Source organism: Coenobita brevimanus, chromosome 82, assembly GCF_032717465.1.
Source record: "Coenobita brevimanus isolate Jiangsu-jjx chromosome 82, ASM3271746v2, whole genome shotgun sequence".
Lineage (NCBI taxonomy): Eukaryota > Metazoa > Arthropoda > Malacostraca > Decapoda > Coenobitidae > Coenobita > Coenobita brevimanus.
Window position 1 is genome coordinate 14978394 of NC_137035.1, and position 20280 is coordinate 14998673.

Below are 20280 nucleotides of genomic sequence, written 5' to 3' on the forward strand. Positions count from 1 at the left end.
ATTACAGTCAAATAGTTACCTTTAGTGCATTTATTCAAATATGTATACAACTTGTTTAAAATGTAATATTACTAGATCACTGCAATTTACTATGAATATTGTATGTGTACAATATTATAATCAATATTATGTACTAACAGATTAGCATATGTCAATGATGATTGCTGTCGGAGGACCTTCAGCGGCGTGGCCGAGCAATGTCAGGACTCCATATTATAATTACAAATCATAACAGATAGATAGATAAATAGACAGATAGACAGACAGATAGAAGCAGCAAGTCAGATGATGAGAAGGTACTGTGTCTGTGAGAATCGAGCAATGCTAAACATGCTTACACACTCTAACTCAAGGAATGCTTTATAGGCACACAACAGCGCCTAGTGACCATACACACACATACACACATACTCACACACAGGCTTCTAAAACATTCCAAAAACAGTGTAACACATGTGACACGACCCCTGCTATACCAGAATTTAGGAAGCAGAGCTCAGAAGGAGGCTAGCTATAGAACCGACAGGTAGTGGAGAGAGTGAACAAGAAGAGGGGTCCAACTAGACTTACTTAGTATATTAAGTTTATGTAAGATATACCCTGCTCAACTTAGATTTTCTCTGAAGATAATAAATTAAGATCAACTCCCTGTATTCATCTTTAACTCCTACTACAAGAATCGAGAGTCACATGCTCACATATACCTCTCTCTTCTCTCTCTCATCTTCTCCCCTACCTCTACTAGCTAGCCATCACCATAAGCCTTCTTCTTTTGTTCCACAGCTCATTTCACCACATCGTTCCACCATGCTGTCCCTTGCACACCCCTGCATCTCCTCCTCACTCCACAAACTACCTCAATAAACTATAACGTAATTATCACTGTCAATCTATCTACAGATGCCATAATCCCATACGGGGTGGCTGTTTGACTTTGAGTTACCGGTACCTGTTTTACAGGGAGGGGATGTGAAAGCTTTAAAAAGTTGCAAATAGGCATAATTTTGAAGATATCAATCTAAAACCATCAGTTTTACAAACAAACCGTGGCAAGCAGCCAACCGTCATTATCGGACTTTTAGGTTGATTCAGCTCCAACGTCGATCCGTCACAAATCATTTGTTCTCACTAACCTAATGTAACTTTATATGACCTTACTTTAACCTAACCTAAGAAATCTGAACGATTTGGGGATAAATGTGTTTTGTGTCCAAGGCAACCCACTGCCCTCTGCAGAACACCACAACCAAACTCAACAAACCAAACTTTGTGCTCTTCAGTAACATGTTGTTTTTGCAGAAACTGTGAGTTATGAATTATACAATATTTTGTAACAAATGACATTTCTGCAAAACCTAGGTGTTATAAATTAATTTCAAAATTATGAAAGATAATCCTTGTCATAAATTTTCATTATTTTTTAATGAAGCTCTACCACAATGTGTCCAGCACTTGTCCAAATCTTAAAAAAAAAAGAAAAAAAGTCACACTGCAGTAGAACTCCATTAACAAATGGTGAAAATTTCATGACAGCAACTATCATAATTATAAAATCATTTATGACACCTTTATCATTCTTTTTCTGTGTCTGTCCTCCTCTCTTCCTATTTCTCCCATCTTTCCTGTCACTTCTTATTGCCTTCCTTTCCTTCACAGGTGGCTTTGCATTGAGTGACAAGCGAAATGGTTTCCTGCAAGCCAAGAAACCATTTACAATGCTGGGTGGTAACCATATAACCAAACCATACATGCTACCTATGTGTCAGCAGGTGGGTTGGTGGAGGATTAATGCCCCTCCCCGTCAAACGAAAAACTCAAGGTCAAGTGGCCACCCTTTACGGGATTATGGCGTCTAGCAACAGATAGATAGATAGAGATTTATGACACCCAGGTTTTGCAGAAATATTGTATATGTTAACTTCTGAAGACTGTACACCCATACCCCAATATCCAACGCACTGAACATTGACAAGATCAAACAAAAGAAATGGGGGAACATTCCCACAATTCGAACAATCTGAAGGTCCATCGCCTTGCTAGTATGACACCCCACCGCTCCCAGGTTTGAAACGTGCACGTTGTGGGGTGGATGTGGATGTGGTTGAGAAGATTAGAAGAAATACACTGAGGTGGTTTAGACATGTGGAGAGAATGGAGAATGAAAGACTGACTAAGAGGGTGTATGTAGGTGAGGTGGAGGGAGGGAGGGAGAGGGAGGGGTAGACCGAGGATGTGGTGGAGGGATGAAGTTGAGAGGTATATGAGGGAGGGGGGAGTGAGTTGGGGGGAGTGAGTTGGGGGGAGGGTAGTCAAATGGTGGGTGACAGAGCAATTTGGAGGCATTTTTTTGCGGCCACCCTTTGCGGGATTCGGGCGTCGGGCTATGGATAGATAGACAGATAGACGTCCAAACCAGCAAGCCACTGCCAGGTGTGTCTCCCTCCCAGTCCCTCCCCATCCCCCCACCCCCACTTAGTGCGCTGCCTGCTTCGTTTGTCCACTTTTGCTGTGTCTGTCGTTGAATGCACTACCTCTCAGCACCTCATGCCATTTTACCTTCCTGCATCGCCATGTGCTGCACCATCAAGCCAAATCATCCAGCTTCTGCTTCAACCTCTGACCTGCCTGCCGCCAACAGGCCCCACAAGATGCTGTAAAGTGGGGTGACTTCTGATGAATTTTACCTATTCTAAGTCGTAACTCAGCATGTTAAGCTTTAACAAGATTATTTCTTGCATGAATGTGTGGTTTAAGAACAAAGCTTTATGGTGAGACAGGTGAAAAATATTCAGGTCTCTGCTTGTATTTAAAAAAAATACTTATATTGCTGTCTGAAGTCATAATCAATGTGGGGTGACTTCAGACTGGGGTGGGGTGACTTCAGACAGTCAATGCTTTTGCCCTTCAAATGGGAGCGCATGTATTTGGCGATGGCTTCGGACACTGCTGAGGTGACTTCGGACACTGACGGAGGTTTTTTAAAAAAGAAACTGTGAAAAACATATTTTTATAACCCCTATTGCACCAAATAAAGATTATAATTTATTTTGCACTCCTTTTCTCACACTGAACACATACACATATGTGTGCTTGAAATAAAGCCACGTACTGTAAGTGTTTATCACAATTGAATTCTAGTACACAGAACGTGTAGGAACTTTTCTAACTTAAAAAAATATATGATTTTCTTTGTGAAATACATGTAATGATGCCTTGAAAATGTAAGGCACACCTGTGACACAATTTCTTATAAAAATACAAGTAATATTCTTGAGATAAAGCAAATAAATCTTAATTAGGTAAATATAAATATCACAAGTAGCACCAGACTTAATACATTACAGCCTGAGTAATTTATGGCTCATTGTGCCATTCTGCTATTGTAATGATACGCAAAATTAAAGCCTGCAAATTAAACAAATATTTGTATCACATGATTATCACTTTTCTTATTCATCCCCGTCTTCTACACCTATTAATCTAAACTTACTGATCATGTTGAGCCTCATTACCCAATAATTCTCTCTCCTTCTCTCTCTCACACACAGGCCAGCTATTGACATCCACACTGAATATCATACGACATTTTTTGTCAAGTGTTGGCTCTGGCAATATTTTAACAATGTCATCCTTGTCTACATCACTGTAATTATCTATGGTAGGGTTAACCTGCCGCGTCCCAGAGACGTGAATTCACGTCCTCACATGATGTGCACTCATATCCCGGAGACGTGAATTAACGCAGCAACAATGCAAAGTCCCTAATTTGCACAATTTTCAGTTTTCGCGAGTGATTTCGCGAGTGATTTTTGGCACGTATACACGGGACACCTTCTTCTATTCCTCTACAAGATGCCAAGCAGGGACAATGCCTTACACCGCATAACCTCTCCCGCCCCCCCTGCACGCCATTGTCTCGGCAATTCACCTGTTACCAGTGACCTGGCCAATAAAGACATTCAGGGCCAGAGTGATTCCCCAATCGATGACAATGTGGAGGACAAAGTTTACATAGCATTAGAGGAAGAAACAGTCAGAAATGATGATCAGATAATGTGGGAAAAAAAAGGTCATGAATGGTGATGAGTTAGTGAGTGAAACAATGCTTATAATGCCTATATTACTGTTTGAAAACCAATATATACTCTTGTACTACATATAAATTCGTACCAAGTAAATAAATAAATACTGTTTATGAGTGGATAAAATAGTTACCCTCCCATAGAACTCGTTCTCTTTGGTGCCAGCCTGTTAGAAAACCCAGTCAGGTAAGGAGGTACTCGTACCTAGATCGAGTATTTTAAACCTCAGGTGAGCAATTTCTCTATGAATTTTCAATGTTTCTCACCAAAAGCGGATGTTTGAGCCAAAAAAAAAAAAGGTCCAATAATGTCGGGACTGGGGCGTACCACTGCCCAGAAAACGTCGGGATGGGGCGGGTTAACCCTTTAACCGCGGGTATTGTTTTGGTCTGACTGTCCTCTCCCGCGGGGGTTTCAGCCAAATGTAAACAAACCTTTAAACCTTAATAACTCTGCACAGAATAAAGCTAGAGAAAAAAATAAGGTACCATTAGAAAGTACTAACCTTCAGCTTTCCATTGATGTACGTTTCATGACTTTGTTGACTTTCACAGGACGGGCAGTGCCGTTAGAAGTGAGGGGTGTAAAATCACTATTTTTCGCTCACACATCATTACCTTCGCTCATACACCATTACCAAATGCCAACCTCATTCTGATAATAATACTATAAACATATATGAACACTGCACATACGATAAACACCCACTCTGTGTTCACTGAGGCAGGTAAAAGGCACTGTAATTACCTGCACTTCACTGCCACATCAGCGGTGTTGTAATCACTATTTTTCGCTCACATACCATTACCAAATGCCAACCTCATTCTGATAATAATACTATAAACATATATGAACACTGCACATACGATAAACACCCACTCTGTGTTCACTGAGGCAGGTAAAAGGCACTGTAATTGCCTGCACTTCACTGCCACATCAGCGGTGTTGTAATCACTATTTTTCGCTCACACACCATTACCAAATGCCAATCACATTCTGATAATAATACTATAAACATATATGAACACTGCACATACGATAAACACCCACTCTGTGTTCACTGAGACAGGTAAAAGGCACTGTAATTGCCTGCACTTCACTGCCACATCAACATGTGTTGTCACTCACACAGCTGGACAGATACTGATGCGCGCTTGGTCAGGGGTGGGGTGGGGGGCCCAGGGGGTGGGAGGTGGGGCCCCAGGGGGGGGAAGAGGGAGGTGGGGGTCGGCTGGAGTGAAAGAACTTAACAGCTACTCTCCCTTGAAACAATTGGCGCACGGAAAAAACGCGGGGTATTCAAAATATTCACAAACATTCGAGAATGACACCCACGGTTTGGTCCAGTTTTTGCAACGTCATTCTGGAATGACACCCGCGGTTAAAGGGTTAATGAACACGTTACGTGTTCCACTGACATGTTTGAGAAAACGCTCAATGTAATCATTCTGTCACAAAGGTATTTCTCTTCTACTGATGACAACACAGTCTGTTCACCAGCTGCTTTGATATGCTTTCCCTTTAAACTGTCATAGAAGGTATATACTTTTACTTATGTTCCATTTCGTAACTGCCTTACGCACACTCAGGTGTTTTCTTTCAATGTCATCTTTGGATTTTTTATGTGGTCTTTATATACTTTGCTAGTATAGTTCCTCTTTTCATTTTGCACTTTTGGGACGTATTTCCTACGCATTTTGCCTCCTTTAAAAGAAAGACAACTTTAATATACAGTAATTTCACCTAGTAATGCACAGCAAGCATCCCCCAAATCATGTCAACATCCGTCGCCTTTCATAGTTAAGGTTTCTTAAGAAGAGAGCAAGTGACAGATGTTGTCATGATTGAAAGGATGTTTGCTATGTATAGTTAGGTAGAAATACTGTCTTTGTGCATCTGCGTGTCTGTGCATGGATGCACACAGGCTAAAAGCTATATTTTTTTCCTTTCCCTGTCCGAAGTAACCCTATTTAATAAAAAAAAATAAAGAAAATTTGTTGTTAGGCCTGTGGACCTTGAACTACAGACACTGAGGCCAAAGAAACTGTATGTGTGGTATTGCAAATGTTTTTGTGACATTCTGGCGATGGACACATCTTCACACCTTCCCATCCTTTACGCTCAGTAGAAGTTTGACCGATACAAAAAAGCATGCCTTTTTTTACGACGTATTCAATGAATATTTACACAAACTGTGTAAATGGGATTACATTATCATTTTATCTAAGTTATAGCTACAACATTCCTTTAATAATACTCATATTTTTTTCACAACCAGATTTTCATTTCTCTGTATTTTAATTGGTTTACACTTTTTCCTGAAATGTCCTAAGTCATCCCCAAGTCCGAATTCACCAAACTTTACGGTGCTTTTTTTGTACACAGATTTTTGTTTGTCATCAATAAATTGCCATAACATGTTTGTATGTGATGTCTGATTTCCCATTCCTTTAGCAATAGTAGTGTTCATGAGGATAATAACATTGCCTATGGTGTTTCTGTGTCAGTCTCTACTGACTGAGTAATGTACTGTACAGTAGGCTATATGAGAGTTTGGGTCTGGGCCTGGAATGAATCTCTAGGTTTTCTTCAGTAACTTATGGGGAAAATTGCTTTGATAACTGACATTCTTGCTGACCAAACACGCCTTCTAGTACGCAACACTGCCGGATAGCGGGGTATGGGTATAATTATAATTCATTCATGAGACCCAATTTTTGCGAAAATAACATGCTAGCCCATACAACACCACAAAGTTATGTTTAGTAGTTCTATCTCTCTATTTTCTACAGCCAGATGCCATAATCCCATTGTCTTTAAGTCAGTGGTCTTACAGGGAGGGGCACTAAACCTCCACCAACCCAACTGTCGACATGTAGGGAACATCTGTGGATTGGGTATATGGTCGATTTCTTAAAAATTACACATTTCCCCAACTTTTTAAAGCTATCACAATGATAATTAGGTTATAGTTTATTGAGAAAAATGCCTGGTAAATGCATGGACTCAAGCTGTTTCTTTAAATGTTCTAAACCAAAGCCATTTTAGTGACTACTAGATACAGTGCATCACACGTAATTAACAATGAATTTTCAACGAAAGAAATAAAGAGAACATGCCAAATACTGTAAACCTACTTTGCGATTTTAAATAAAGCCACCTGAACAATACTCACAAAAGCATGTTTACTGCCGATCCTGCCAACTGAACACACCAGCGCACCAAACATACTCAAATGTACACAAATCAATTGGTACCATTTTAGTGGATATCTATCACTTAACTGGAGGGGCGAACAGACCCCCTCAATGAACAGTGAATACCCAACTGAGGGCTTTGCCCCACAGACCCCCTTAATGATTACAGTATAACCTGCCTAACAGCATGCAAACTAAAGTGTGCAGTGCTTAAAACTTGCACCAAAACAGTATTGTACGTTAAGAGCATTTGTTAACCCGCCCTGTCCCGTCGACGTATGGGTACGTTGCAACATTTTGCATTTGCCAGTCCCGACAACGTACTGGTATGTCGTGCAATTGCAAGGTCCCTAATTTGCACAATTTTCAATTTTCGCGCATGATTTTTCGTCCGTATACACAGGACACCTTCCTCTATTCCTCTACAAGATGCCAAGCAGGGACAATGCCTTACACCGCATAACCTCCCCCCTCCATTGTCTCGGCAATTCACCTGTTACCAGTGACCTGGCCAATAAAGACATTCAGGGCCAGAGTGATTCCCCAATCGATGACAATGTGGAGGACAAAGTTTACATAGCATTAGAGGAAGAAACAGTCAGAAATGATGAACAGGTAATGTGGCAAAAGAAGGTCAGGAATGGTGATGAGTTAGTGAGTGAAACAATGCTTATAATGCCTATATTACTGTTTGAAAACCAATATACTCTCGTACTACACATAAATTCGTACCAAATAAATAAATAAATACCGTTTAAGAATGGTGTGGAATAGTTATCCTCCAACAGAACTCGTTTTCTTTGCAGACAGCCTGATAGAAAACCCTGTAAGGTAAGGAGGTACTCCTACCTGTACTGAGTATTTTAAAACTCAGGTGAGCGATTTCTCTATGAATTTTTGATGTTTCTCACCAAAAGCGGAGGTTTTAGCCAAAAAAAAAAAATTCCAAAAATGCTCGGGACTTGGGGGGTGTCGGAGGTGCGAAAGTGCTCGGGACGTGACAGGTTAATCACTGCGCAACTGTCACACGACTATGCAATGGCAAAGGTAGGTGCGGTCATAAAGCAAATCTTTATATACATCATACAGGAGACATCCATCAAATATGATACGTTTTAGCAAAACAGCGCTTGGCGATTAAATCGAATCACTCATATTATGTAAAATATGAGATTCGCCCAGTATTACATATAACAATGGAACCCGCTATTTACGAACATTGTTATAAACTAACATTATAAAAAAGCCCAGTACAGTGGAATCTCCTTAATCATGACTTTATAGTATATACTGAGCACACAACACGATTAAAGAATTCTGTGATTTAGAAATAACTTATCTTATGGGGAAAATTACTTAGCTATGGACCAGTCATCTCGGAAAAGTTGCCCCCCCTTACCCCCAAACCTACATCAAACTGGTGACCAGTGAACACTAACACCTTGGAAAAGAAAGGATAGTAAAGCATATTTAATGGGAATGAACAATACCGGTATTGTGCGATGGCACATATCGCTGATTCACTGAGTCCGTAATGGCAGGCAACTTTGGCTTTTTCTCACTGCCATCAATCCTCATCAGATATAAATTTTGGGTGTAAGTTAATGTTGGCTTCTTCTTAACCTTCCTCTAAGAAGTTGTAAGCTTTGGAGGGTTATGATCGGCCGTGGTAACACTGGGCAGGCAACGGAAGCTTGGGGGGGGGGAGAATCCTCTCGCAAACCACACACTAACAATGGGGAGGAAACAATGCACTGAGCTGGGTGCCGGGGCATCAAACGCACACATCCTTCATGCTTGGCATGTGAAGGAAGAGCTGTAATTGACTTACGGTAAGAGCTATGCTTAAATATGATTGGCTGGTTTAGTAGCTGGCATGCTTAACTACTACTGGTTTCCCCCCAGTTAGATGCGCAGATCTGAGGTAATGAGGGCACGTATTACATAAGGCATCAGAAAACCATCAGTTTGGAGGCTGTATTCATGAATTTCATGTAATTTCCACAATTTACTGATGTTGCAAACTGCTGCATGATGTCACGCATTATGAATCCGTGATTTAGGAGATTCTATTGTACATACGCTAATCTAAAAAAATAACATTGGATCCTGTCAACACTTCATTCCAATAGGAAATATGGAAATACCGCATCATTGACGTACGGTACACATATAATAAATATCTATCTTACCGGTATATAGTGTACCGTACCTATTCTATCTATAGCCAGATGCCATAATCCTGTATGGGGTGGCTGTTTGAGTTAGTTGTTTTAATGGGAGTGGCATTAACCCTCTGCCAACCAACTTATTGACACACAGGGAACAACTGTGGGCTGGTTATGTGGTTACAACCCAGCACAGTAAATGGTTTCCTGATTTACAAGAAACCATGGTAATTCTTTACCAAATGGGCATGACAATTCCATCTATAACAAACTCATGATATTATGGTAAGTAATTATGGTAAATATGCAACACAGATGGTAAACTGTCGAATTATGATTGCAAGAAGTGCCTGGAAAAGGACAAAATATGTACAGTATACTGTACCTATTTCTGGGTTGATAAGGAGGTGGCCAGGTTGCCCACAGCAATGAACATCGTCGGTCTCTCCAACTAGAATCTTTACCTATCATCTCTCCGACTGGATGTGTCAATGCATCCCGCGTCAAAGCAATGGGAACTTAATGATTTAACCAAACCTAACCTAACTAAACCAAGCCTAATCCAACCTAACCTCACTTGCATTTGACAGCCAGCTTTCAAAATTTAAAAGTGTACCTAAAATAGCAATATTAAACATGGCTGGCTGCTGGCAGATGTCAGCAGAATATTTATGCATTCTAAATCCTTATTTATAGCTTAAGTGGTATGTTTATAAAAATGCCCAGTATCTGTGGTAATCCAGGAAAAATAACAAGTAACCTGTAAAAGGCTCATTTCAAGAGAAAATATGGAAAGGCCATGCCTGTTTGGTAAAGAATTAATTAAGCCATTAAGCTTATCGCTCAATGTAAAGCCAACTGAAAATCTATCTATCTATCTATCCATAGCCCGACACCCTAATCCCGCAATGGGTGGCCGCAGACAAAACACCTCCAAGTCACTCTGTCACCCACCATTTGACAGCCCTCCCCCAACTCACTCCCTCATATACCTCTCAACTCCATCCCTCCACCTCATCCTCGGTCTTCCCTTCCCTCCACTTCACATACATACTTATATATGCATGGAAGCTCTCCTGCGGTTTCACACACAATTAACCCAACATTAAAAAAATGCACGACAAAGTTGTGACTGACTTAGCTAAAGCCTAAACATTTATCCAGTCTCCTGCCCAGATAAATGCTTAGAAGTGGTACCAGTATCAGTTTTATTTTACAAGCACACAATATGGAACCCAGTACAATAAGGGTCATAGACAGGTACTGTACCGGGTAGGCCATCAAAAAAGATAATGTTTTCTTTAACTACGATACCATTCGCATTTGCATAATAACTGAGATTACCCACCAGTGACGATGCCCCCACACACAAGGTTCCATCCATGTAGAGTCGAAATGAAGAAAGTTTCCATAATTAGCCACTTTCCTTTCCTATCCTACTGATTTAGTATGGATACCTCCAGTTTGGATAGGTTTGGTAAGTTTAATGAAATTTTCAGCTTCTTGAATAGGGCAGAAAAGGATTGGTTTTCTGTCACTCCCAAGACATAATGCGGCAAATGCTGGAATTTCGTGTTTCAAAGTTGCAGCTATGTACTGCCTTTATTCAAATCTGGAGGTTTTAATAGGCGTAGGTTTCGTTGGGAAAGATGTGATTAGTTTGATGAATAATCAGGCGGATTCCACCAGAAATTTTCAGCATGCTGAGGATGATTTTACCTTCCATTTTGTCAGATTTGCTACACTCGTGGGAAGGAAATGGGAACAAGGAAGCATTTCCGACAAAAATGAATGCCAAAATCATTCAAAACACATCAGAAAAAAATTGCTGCCCAACAATAGGGGTGTATTGTACTGAAATTTTACCGCGGTTTCCAACTTAGATATTACCGTGTAAACCAAGTAAACTTACTTCTAACTTCTTCCAATATATATTGTCTGGTGTCGATTTCCGTCTGGTATATGCACGTATTTGTGTTTTCCTAAACGAATTCATCGTTGCTTGGCTTGGTTTTTGATCTGACCAACACACAGCACAAACTCAAACCTCACATGTGATTCCGTAGTACTAAAAGCCGCCCGAGCGGCTGGTCGCCTGGCCCTCTTTCGTTAGGTGATATGAAGGTGAATATACCTGAAGGAGGGACAACCAGCCACTTGTATCTAATGGATTTTATGACAGATTCGTGGGGATGAAAATTGATGAGGGCCAAGAGCAGGTTGATATAACAGATAACCTAATAGAAATTAAAATAAGGGTTGTAATGCTAGGTGTTTAATGCTCGACTTCCCGTTCCTAAAACACCTAACGTGTAGCGGGGTCCTCTTTCGAGACCGGGGCTTAGAAAAAATAAGAGAGAGGCAGGGCACAAAAACTCCAGGCAATAACCTTTATACGTGTATTACTCAGTCAGACAAGGGACAACAGCAGATATTTCTATAATGCTAGGTGTTTAAGGCCCGACTCCTCGGTCCAAGAACACCTAACGTATAGCGGAGTCTTCTTTCGAGACCGGGGCATAGTACAAATAGGGGAGAGGCAGGACACAAAAACTCTAGGCAATAACCTTTACACGTATATTACTTAGTCAGACACAAGAGAAACAGCAGATAGTACAACACAGTATTTGGTCAACTATAACTCTTACAACTAGATAACCAGTATCTTTCTGGATACTAATTCAATATGCACCGGTAAGAACACTCTAGGTGTAGCCTAGTGTACAGGATTTATATCGTCCAGGGTCTCCGTGCAAGTGGGGGAGTTGGAGGTGGGTCTTAGGCCACAGTCACACTGCAGGTATGACTTATCGCAAACCACCTGCGACCTGCAAGTTGTGGGTGGTTTTGGTGAGGTTTACGACCGGTTTTCATATGTCTCGGTCTAGCCGCAGACCACCATGGAGACCAAAAAATCGTCGCGAGGTTTTTCGTGCTGCACGAAAAACCTCCCTGCGACCACCTATGTCGTGGCATGGAAGCCGCCCGGTGGGCGGCTAGACTACATCTGGCCGGCTTGCGGACTGCGACTTGTCAGCGACACCTGATTTTAAAGCAGTGGTTGCCATCCGGGCGGAGGCTGGTCACCGCTCACTCTGTGTGGTGGCCGTCTGCACTCCGTCAAGGCGATGACTGGACTGCGGCGACCACCGTCCAAAAGCCTCCTGTCAGGGGTGGTGGTTGAAGTCTGACCGCCGTCCAGCCGGCGACTGGTCGAGAGACAGGCGGTGGGCTAGACCGAGACCAGCTGCCGGCCAATCCGCGGCTGGTGTCGGTCTAGTGGTCGTGGTCTAAACTGCGACAGGACACGGACTGGCCGCCGTTTGTCGGCGGCCTGCTGATGACCAGCTGGCCACCCGTCAGTGTCTTGACCTGTGTGTACCTGGCCATGGTCACCGTTCAGCCTCCCACTGGACGGACGCTGGACGACCACCGGTAGCCGATCGGTGGCACGACTGCTCGGAGACCTTCGTAGTCGGGGACTGGTTTCGAGATTTTCAGGTTTGCGACAAGTCGTACCTGCAGTGTGACTGGGGCTTTACGGGGGAGGTGGCGAAGCACTGGGGGTCTATGGTCCTTTCACCGCAAGAAGTCCGTTCAGGGTGGGGCCCACCTGGTGAATCACCTCTAGCGATGCTGCCAAATCAGCCGTACCGTAGTACATGCCTCTCTCTTTCTTATTTCCCATCTATGTGCTATTTGAAATTGTTTTTTATATTCTGTATATAGTAAAGGAAGCTATATAGTACATTATCACTTTTTAGAATTATAACAACGATTTGAATGACGTGGCAGTGCTTTTTTCCCATGTTGCCACGCCGAGGGACCCAGGGTCAGAGAGAGGATTAGGCCTACAGGGGAAACCTCTTAAAAATAAAACGTGCCTAGACTTTTACCTCATAGGTGGTGTGGAAAAAAGTTGAAAATAAATAATAAATATATACAATATATATATATATATATATATATATATATATATATATATATAGAGAGAGAGAGAGAGAGAGAGAGAGAGAGAGAGAGAGAGAGAGAGAGAGAGAGAGAGAGAGAAACAGGTGGGATGGGGGTAGGTAGGGATAATCCGATAAATGGTGGTCAAATTGGCAGTGTCGCACTCGGGGAAAGTCCAACTTCTGCCACACCCTGAACGGACTTCTTGCTGCGAAAGGACCATAGTTGTATTTTATAGTAATATAAAGTGGAGATTATTGTTAGTGAGTTCAATTTATTATTTTCTGATAGCAAGGGGGTTTTGGTAATTTATCATAACACGTATCAAGGTTTCTGCGCACGCGGGGAAATTAGGGAAAAGGTTCACTAAGGGAGGGTGTAAGGCACAGGGGGTCGCGTTATACTTATAGTAACATAAAGTGGAGGTTATTGATAACACGTTCGCTTTACTATTCTCTGAGGGCAAGGGATATTTGGATAATTTACTAATATGAATTCCACAGCTCGAGAGTTTCAATGAAATTAAAATGCCCGCCGTGCCCGCCGCCGGACCTCCCACCTCACCACCCCCCACCCCACCACCGGGCCGCCACCGCACCACCACCCCAGGAGGACACAACGGTGGGGTTAGTGACCCCAATCAAGAGGGTCACCAGGACATCACGATCCTGGGCCCTTGTTCCCCGCAATTGCCCCAACCCCAGGTGACCAGGGAAAGGAAACTACATTGCGGCCGGAGCAATGGTCGTCAGAATAGGGGTGGGACTGAACAAGATTCAGTCCCAGGTGACACCGTATTGACGGCTTTGTTACACCCTCTAGGGCAGGAGGCCCAAGGGCAGGAGGCCCAAGGCTACGGCCTAACAAAGTGTACAAAGGGTAAGGCGACCCAAGGCTCCGGCCTTAGTACACCAGAGAGAGAGAGTTGCCCCAGTGCATCCCTCTCTTGCTGTTCTCCCCTTCAGGAGCAACACCGCGCCGATGGTCTATATACGTGGCGGGGAAGGAGCGGCCTTGTACGCTCTTCAGTTGTTCCTGATCGAACAGATCAGCTTCCGGCTACGGCCAGTGTACGGACCAGGGTAAAGAGCCCCTGCTACCGTACGTGTAGCCCTTCTCTATTACGGGAGCAACACCGTGCCGACGGTCTATATACGTGGCGGGGAAGGAGCGGCCTTGTAAGTTGTAAGCCCTTCAGTTGCTCTCAGTAAAACGGGTAGGCACTCGGCTCCGGCCGGGGCACGTACCAGGGTAGAGAAGCCCCTGAAGGTAGTTTCAGTTCGTAATGGAGAGAGTGTGGCCTCTGTGCCCCTCACTCCAGCTTGTCCCCTACTACGGGAGCAACACCGTGCCGACGGTCTATACACATGGCAGGGAAGGAGCGGCCTTGTACGCCCTTCAGTTGTTTCTCGTACGCCGGGCAAGTCCACGGCTACAGCCAGAGTACGTACCAGGGTAAGGCGACCCAAGGCTCCGGCCTCAGGACGTACTAGAGAGGACACGAGTGACGTGAGTCCTTCTCCAGCCTCTTTCCCTTGTGGAAGCCCTTCGTCACCACCCGGGAATATAGCCCCGGAGGAGACGCTAGAGTGGTGGCAAGGCCCGATATCAGACTTACCGCCCACGCCCGGGAGTTCCTTGTTCCTACCCAAGCCCCAAAGGAGACGCTGCCGCAGCCCAGTCCTGACGGCGCCTCTCCTCCTTGGTGCCCGCAGTCCCAGGACACCCAGGCCAGACTCTCCAGCTCCTGACGAAGGCGATCCGGGCTCCCTCACTCCACGGAGCCAAAGATGACAGGCCCGACTACTCCGGCTGCTTGGTCCCAGTCCCGAGGGCCACCTATCAGGTCGAGGCCCCCAGACCAGAGGGCCTCCCTGCACCACACCGACGCGGCCCCAGCTCGAGGGCCGCCTATCAGGTCGAGGCCCCCAGACGGGAGAGCCTCCCTGCACCCCATCTACGAGTGTGACCCAGAGTGAACGTTACCCAGGAGATATAGGAAAATAGTGACTCTCCCCCCCCCCTGTGTCAAGAACAAGTCGGGAAAAAGAACAGTGAACAGTGACTAAGTGACGAACAGTGTAGTTGATAGTAGCCCACAAGAACTCAGTGTTGACTGGGCAGAGAATGAACTTTATTGTAATTATCCAAGTCCCCCCATATAAGAGAACTTTCTGTGAACACCTGAAGTAAGGGTGCGCGGGCCCGTCAAGAGCATGAGTGTGAGTGTTGCCGTGACAAGGTGACGATGTCAAGTGTCGCTATCCGCACCCTACCTCATTTATAGTAATATTTCCCATATAGACTCCCAATCTTGTTTATTACCTTTGTGAACCATGCTATATATATCCGGCCTAAAAGTGACACATAACAATACCATACTGTAGATAATTCAAGATCTCCCTGTATGAACATTGTAGTGTGTGCTAAGTGTAACTCTATTTTGTGGTGCTGAATATTAACTCAGCGTCTCTGTTCCCCTGTATCTCAAATATCACTCTACGAGTATTGTTACGGTTAGAATTAAGGTAATAGATGTGTTAAGGTGTACTGCCTGGTTTTTATTTCCTGTTCCTTTGTTGGTGCTTTACTTCCGGTCTAGAAAGAGGACCCCGCTTCAGTAGCTAGTGTTTTTACGACGAGAAGTCGCCTTAAAAACACCAGCATAACACCGATGGCAAGCGGTGGTTCTGGATCCGAGTAAAAGCACGGAGGAACGATAAAAAGGAAACTTGCACAATGGCAGCCAAACCGCACATCCAATTACCGAGATTCAACCCGGACCAATGCGACATAGAAGTATATTTAGATATGGTCAAACCCCTCCTAGACATAGGGTTCGACTCAGACAGAGAAAAAATTGCAGTCACATTGCCTAACCTGGGAAAAATAATTGCCACAGTCGCACCAAAAATCGTCCCAGAACTGTCATGGGATCAATTCTCACAAATAGTGAGACAGGCTTTCACGCCATCAATAGGCAGAGTTGTCGCCCTCTCTCAACTCGACGCCCTCACCTACGACGGGAACCTGGACGACACATTCGTCCACGCTCGGCGCTTCGTCAGCGCTGTTTATCCCGAGGCACCTACAAATGGCCGAGATATACACACATTTAATGCCCTGCTGAGGATTCTCCCTAGCACAGTCAGGGAGCACTTCTCAATCTATGATCCCTCAGGGGACATGGAAAACGACCTGCAACTCGTCAGACGTCTCCTCGCCGCCCGTCCCATACCACAACCACTCCAGGCGGTGACAAGATTCCCGATGAAACACAACCCTCCACCCAAACCTAAGCTGCTGCCTCACCAGCCAACTACAGAGCCAACTCCTACTGTGCCCAGGGCTTACCCGCAGAAAAAGCGCTCCAACCCCAAGGAACAAGGCAATCTCATCACTATTAATCCTTGGGAGTTCACGGCCTGCAGTCGCACCTGCCCCCTGCACGACGTAAGAGAACAGCTAAAGGCTAGCAGGCGCAGAAACTTTCACCAAGGGCGCAAGAAAGTCTCCTCCCTAGACGACGACGCCCCGGAAGACGACGCACCGCCAACACTCTACTCGGGAACGGACGACGATGACCATGACGTCCCCACTCCTCAGCAGATGGATTTTTAGGACCGCCCCCGCACCTCCCCACGGTGGCGGGGGCCACCTCACATAGCTACAGACCCCCAGTCTACAACAAGATTTGGCTGAACGGGGTCAAGGCACGATTACTGGTAGATACGGGAGCAGCCAGATCGTGCCTCTATTCCCACTTCTACTCCCGCCACACCTCTGCATTTGGCTCCCTTCTCTCCACTTCAGCCAACCTCGTCAATGCGGGGGATGGCCCCCTGCCTATCCGTGAGGAAACACGGGCCCTCCAAACCAACACCCACCAACGAGTATCCACTAACCACCCATTCATCATATTCGACTCGACATGCGATCAATATGATGGATATCTTGGGCTGGACCTTCTCCAAAAACTCCACACCACCATTGACTGCCATCAGCGCCCCTCCACTTCAGTCCAGCCTGCCCCAACCAAGCATCAGTCAACAAGAAAAAAAAATCTCATCGAAGAAAAAGCAAGAACACCCCCCCCCTCACCACACAAACACACACAACCCCCGAACACTCACCTGCCCCAACCCACCTGTACATCTGACCCCAACCCAACTTCACGCAATGCCTCACTTCATCCCCCTCCATCACCACCCCCCACCACACATCATCTGGACCCCTCCCCATCTTTTCCTGCCACTATCGCCTCCTCAATCACCATTCCACCCCACCATGAAGTTTGAGTAAAACTGAACAGACCTTCAGGTACCTCTGTCCTCTTCTCACCATCCATCCCCACCGGACCACTCTCCTCCTGTTTAGTAAGCCCCACCTTCCTTCCCCCACATGCCCATGAAATCCGTATCGCCAGCCTCGCCACAACCCCACTAACCCTACCACGAGGACTCATCATCGGCCACACAGAAGAAGCCGAACCATGCCAAGCATCACCCCCCGACCATCCCACTCTCCCCGACCTACCATCACACCTATCCCCTTCCCAAACCAACAGCCTCTGACAATTCCTCCTGGACTTTCAGGACCTGTTCTCCGCCGGCCCAACCGACCTTGGCCACACTACCTATCTCAGCCATGAGATACACACGACCGGACCTCCAATTCGCCAAGCATCACGACGAAAAAATCCAAACAATGGGCAGAAGAAGACCGGCAGGTCCAGGATATGCTCGATGCCGGCGTTATCTCCAACTCCACTAGCCCATGGTCCTCACCTGTTGTACTCGTACGGAAGAAAGATGGGACTATGCGCTTTTGCATAGACTACCACCAAGTCAACAACATCACTATCAAAGACGCTACGCCTCTACCCAGAATCGATGACTCGCTTGACTCCCTGCATGGATCAACCTGGTTCTCGACCCTAGACCTGCAATCGGGTTATTGGCAAGTCCCTGTACACCCCGACGACAAACATAAAACCGCCTTCTCAACATCAAACGGGAAGCATTATGAATTCAACGTTCTTCCCTTTGGACTTTGCGACGCCCCTGACACATTCTCCCGCCTGATGGACTCAGTTCTCAGCGGACTAACCTGGGAGACTTGTTTGGAGTATCTGGACGACGTCATCGTTTTCAGTCATACCTGGGCCGACCACCTCCACCGCCTCAAACAAGTGTTCCACCGTATACGCCAGGCAGGACTAAAACTGAATCCAACAAAGTGCGTTTTGCCCGAGAGATCAGCCTCTTTCCTTGGACATCTAATTAACGCTGAAGGCATCTCCCCGGACCCAGAAAAACTACGTGCAATCGCCGACATTCCCCTACCTCGTGACGTGCACGAAACTAGAGCCTTCCTAGGCCTAACATCATACTACAGGCGGTTCGTCAAAGGATTTGCAGATATCACCAAACCCCTACACGACCTAACAAAAAAAGGCGAGCCGTTCGTATGGACAGAACCAAGAAAAACTGCATTCACCACCCTGAAGTCCAAGTTAACCTCTGCCCCAGTACTCGCTTTCCCAGATTACAACCTCCCATTCCGCCTGTATACCGACGTATCACTCATCGCCATAGGGGCTGTCCTTGCACAAGTACAAGATGGCCGTGAACATATCATCGCCTGTGCCAGCCGCACCCTAAATCCTGCAGAAAGAAACTATGCGGCCACCAAACACGAGTGCCTGGGAATCATCTGGTCCCTCGAATACTTCCGCTTCTACATCTCAGGCACCCATGTGATAGTCATTACGGACCACCAATCCCTGCAATGGTTACGTCAGTCAAACACCACCAACGCACAACTTATACGATGGCGAGAAACACTCGAGGAGTATGATTTCGAGATCTCATACCGACCAGGCAAACTCCACACAAACGCCGACGCCCTGTCCCATCTACCAATCAATGCAATCTCGACAGAGCCAGACCTAGTCCAAATGTGGCACAACAAACAACGCCCTACCTGGATCCCACCGAACACATTCGCTAAACTCCACCCACATGGCGAACACCTGTTCGATCCAAACGGACACATCGTCCTAAGCCCCACCACTGCCCACGACACCATGCTCCACCTCCATGCCCATAACGGCATCCACCTGGGAACTAAAAAACTCCTACAGGTCTTTACCGACAAGTACTGGACCCCTAACCCATGCACCATCGCCAAGAACATTATACAATCCTGCCGAGCCTGTACTTTAGGAAAGGACATCACCCGTACACCCGGCCCTTCAGGAAAATTAACAGCACAAAAACCGTGGCAACTACTTTCCTTAGACGTCGTCGGCCCCCTTACACCCAAAGCAGGGTACAAATACATAATCACATTCGTGGATGTGTATTCAAAGTTTATCATCGCATGCCCCACCAAAGATCACAGTGCAGTATCAGTTGCCGATGCCCTCACCCACCATGTCTTCCCATATTTTGGTATTCCCCAAGCACTGCACTCAGATAATGCCCCAGAATTTACTGGAAAAGTCTGGGAAGAACTGGCGAACATATTTGGATACCACATCTCCCACTCATCCCCCTACTGGCCTCAAGGTAACAGCATCTGCGAGAGAAGCCATCGCTCCCTCATGAACCAGGTCCGCACACGCATTATGCAAACAGGGAACGAAGACTGGCCTGCCCACGTCAAGATTATCCAATGGGGTTTAAACACATACCCATGAGAAGACGGGATAACTCCACATGAAAGAGTTTTTGGGGAATCGCCACTACTCTTGCCACTCCGCCACCACCTACAGCCACCCACCCCACCCTCCACTACCGACCCTCTCCACCACCTCAAACGCCGCCTCCACCACCTACACTCTCAACAAGACCTGGCGCCCGACACGACTCACTCCAA

The 20280-nt window shown here is 45.5% G+C and overlaps 1 protein-coding gene across 1 annotated transcript in view; it reads right to left on the reverse strand.

Moving 5' to 3' along the window:
• The window catches only part of LOC145409682 (U3 small nucleolar RNA-associated protein 15 homolog), a 403188-nt gene extending 391693 nt beyond the window's left edge, over nucleotides 1-11495 (reverse strand). Inside the window, exon 1 of the mRNA XM_080280034.1 lies at nucleotides 11360-11495. Coding sequence (XP_080136160.1) covers nucleotides 11360-11443 — 84 coding nt within the window. The 5' untranslated portion in view covers nucleotides 11444-11495. The remainder of the gene's footprint in view (nucleotides 1-11359) is intronic.
• Between the last annotated feature and the right edge of the window lie 8785 nt (nucleotides 11496-20280).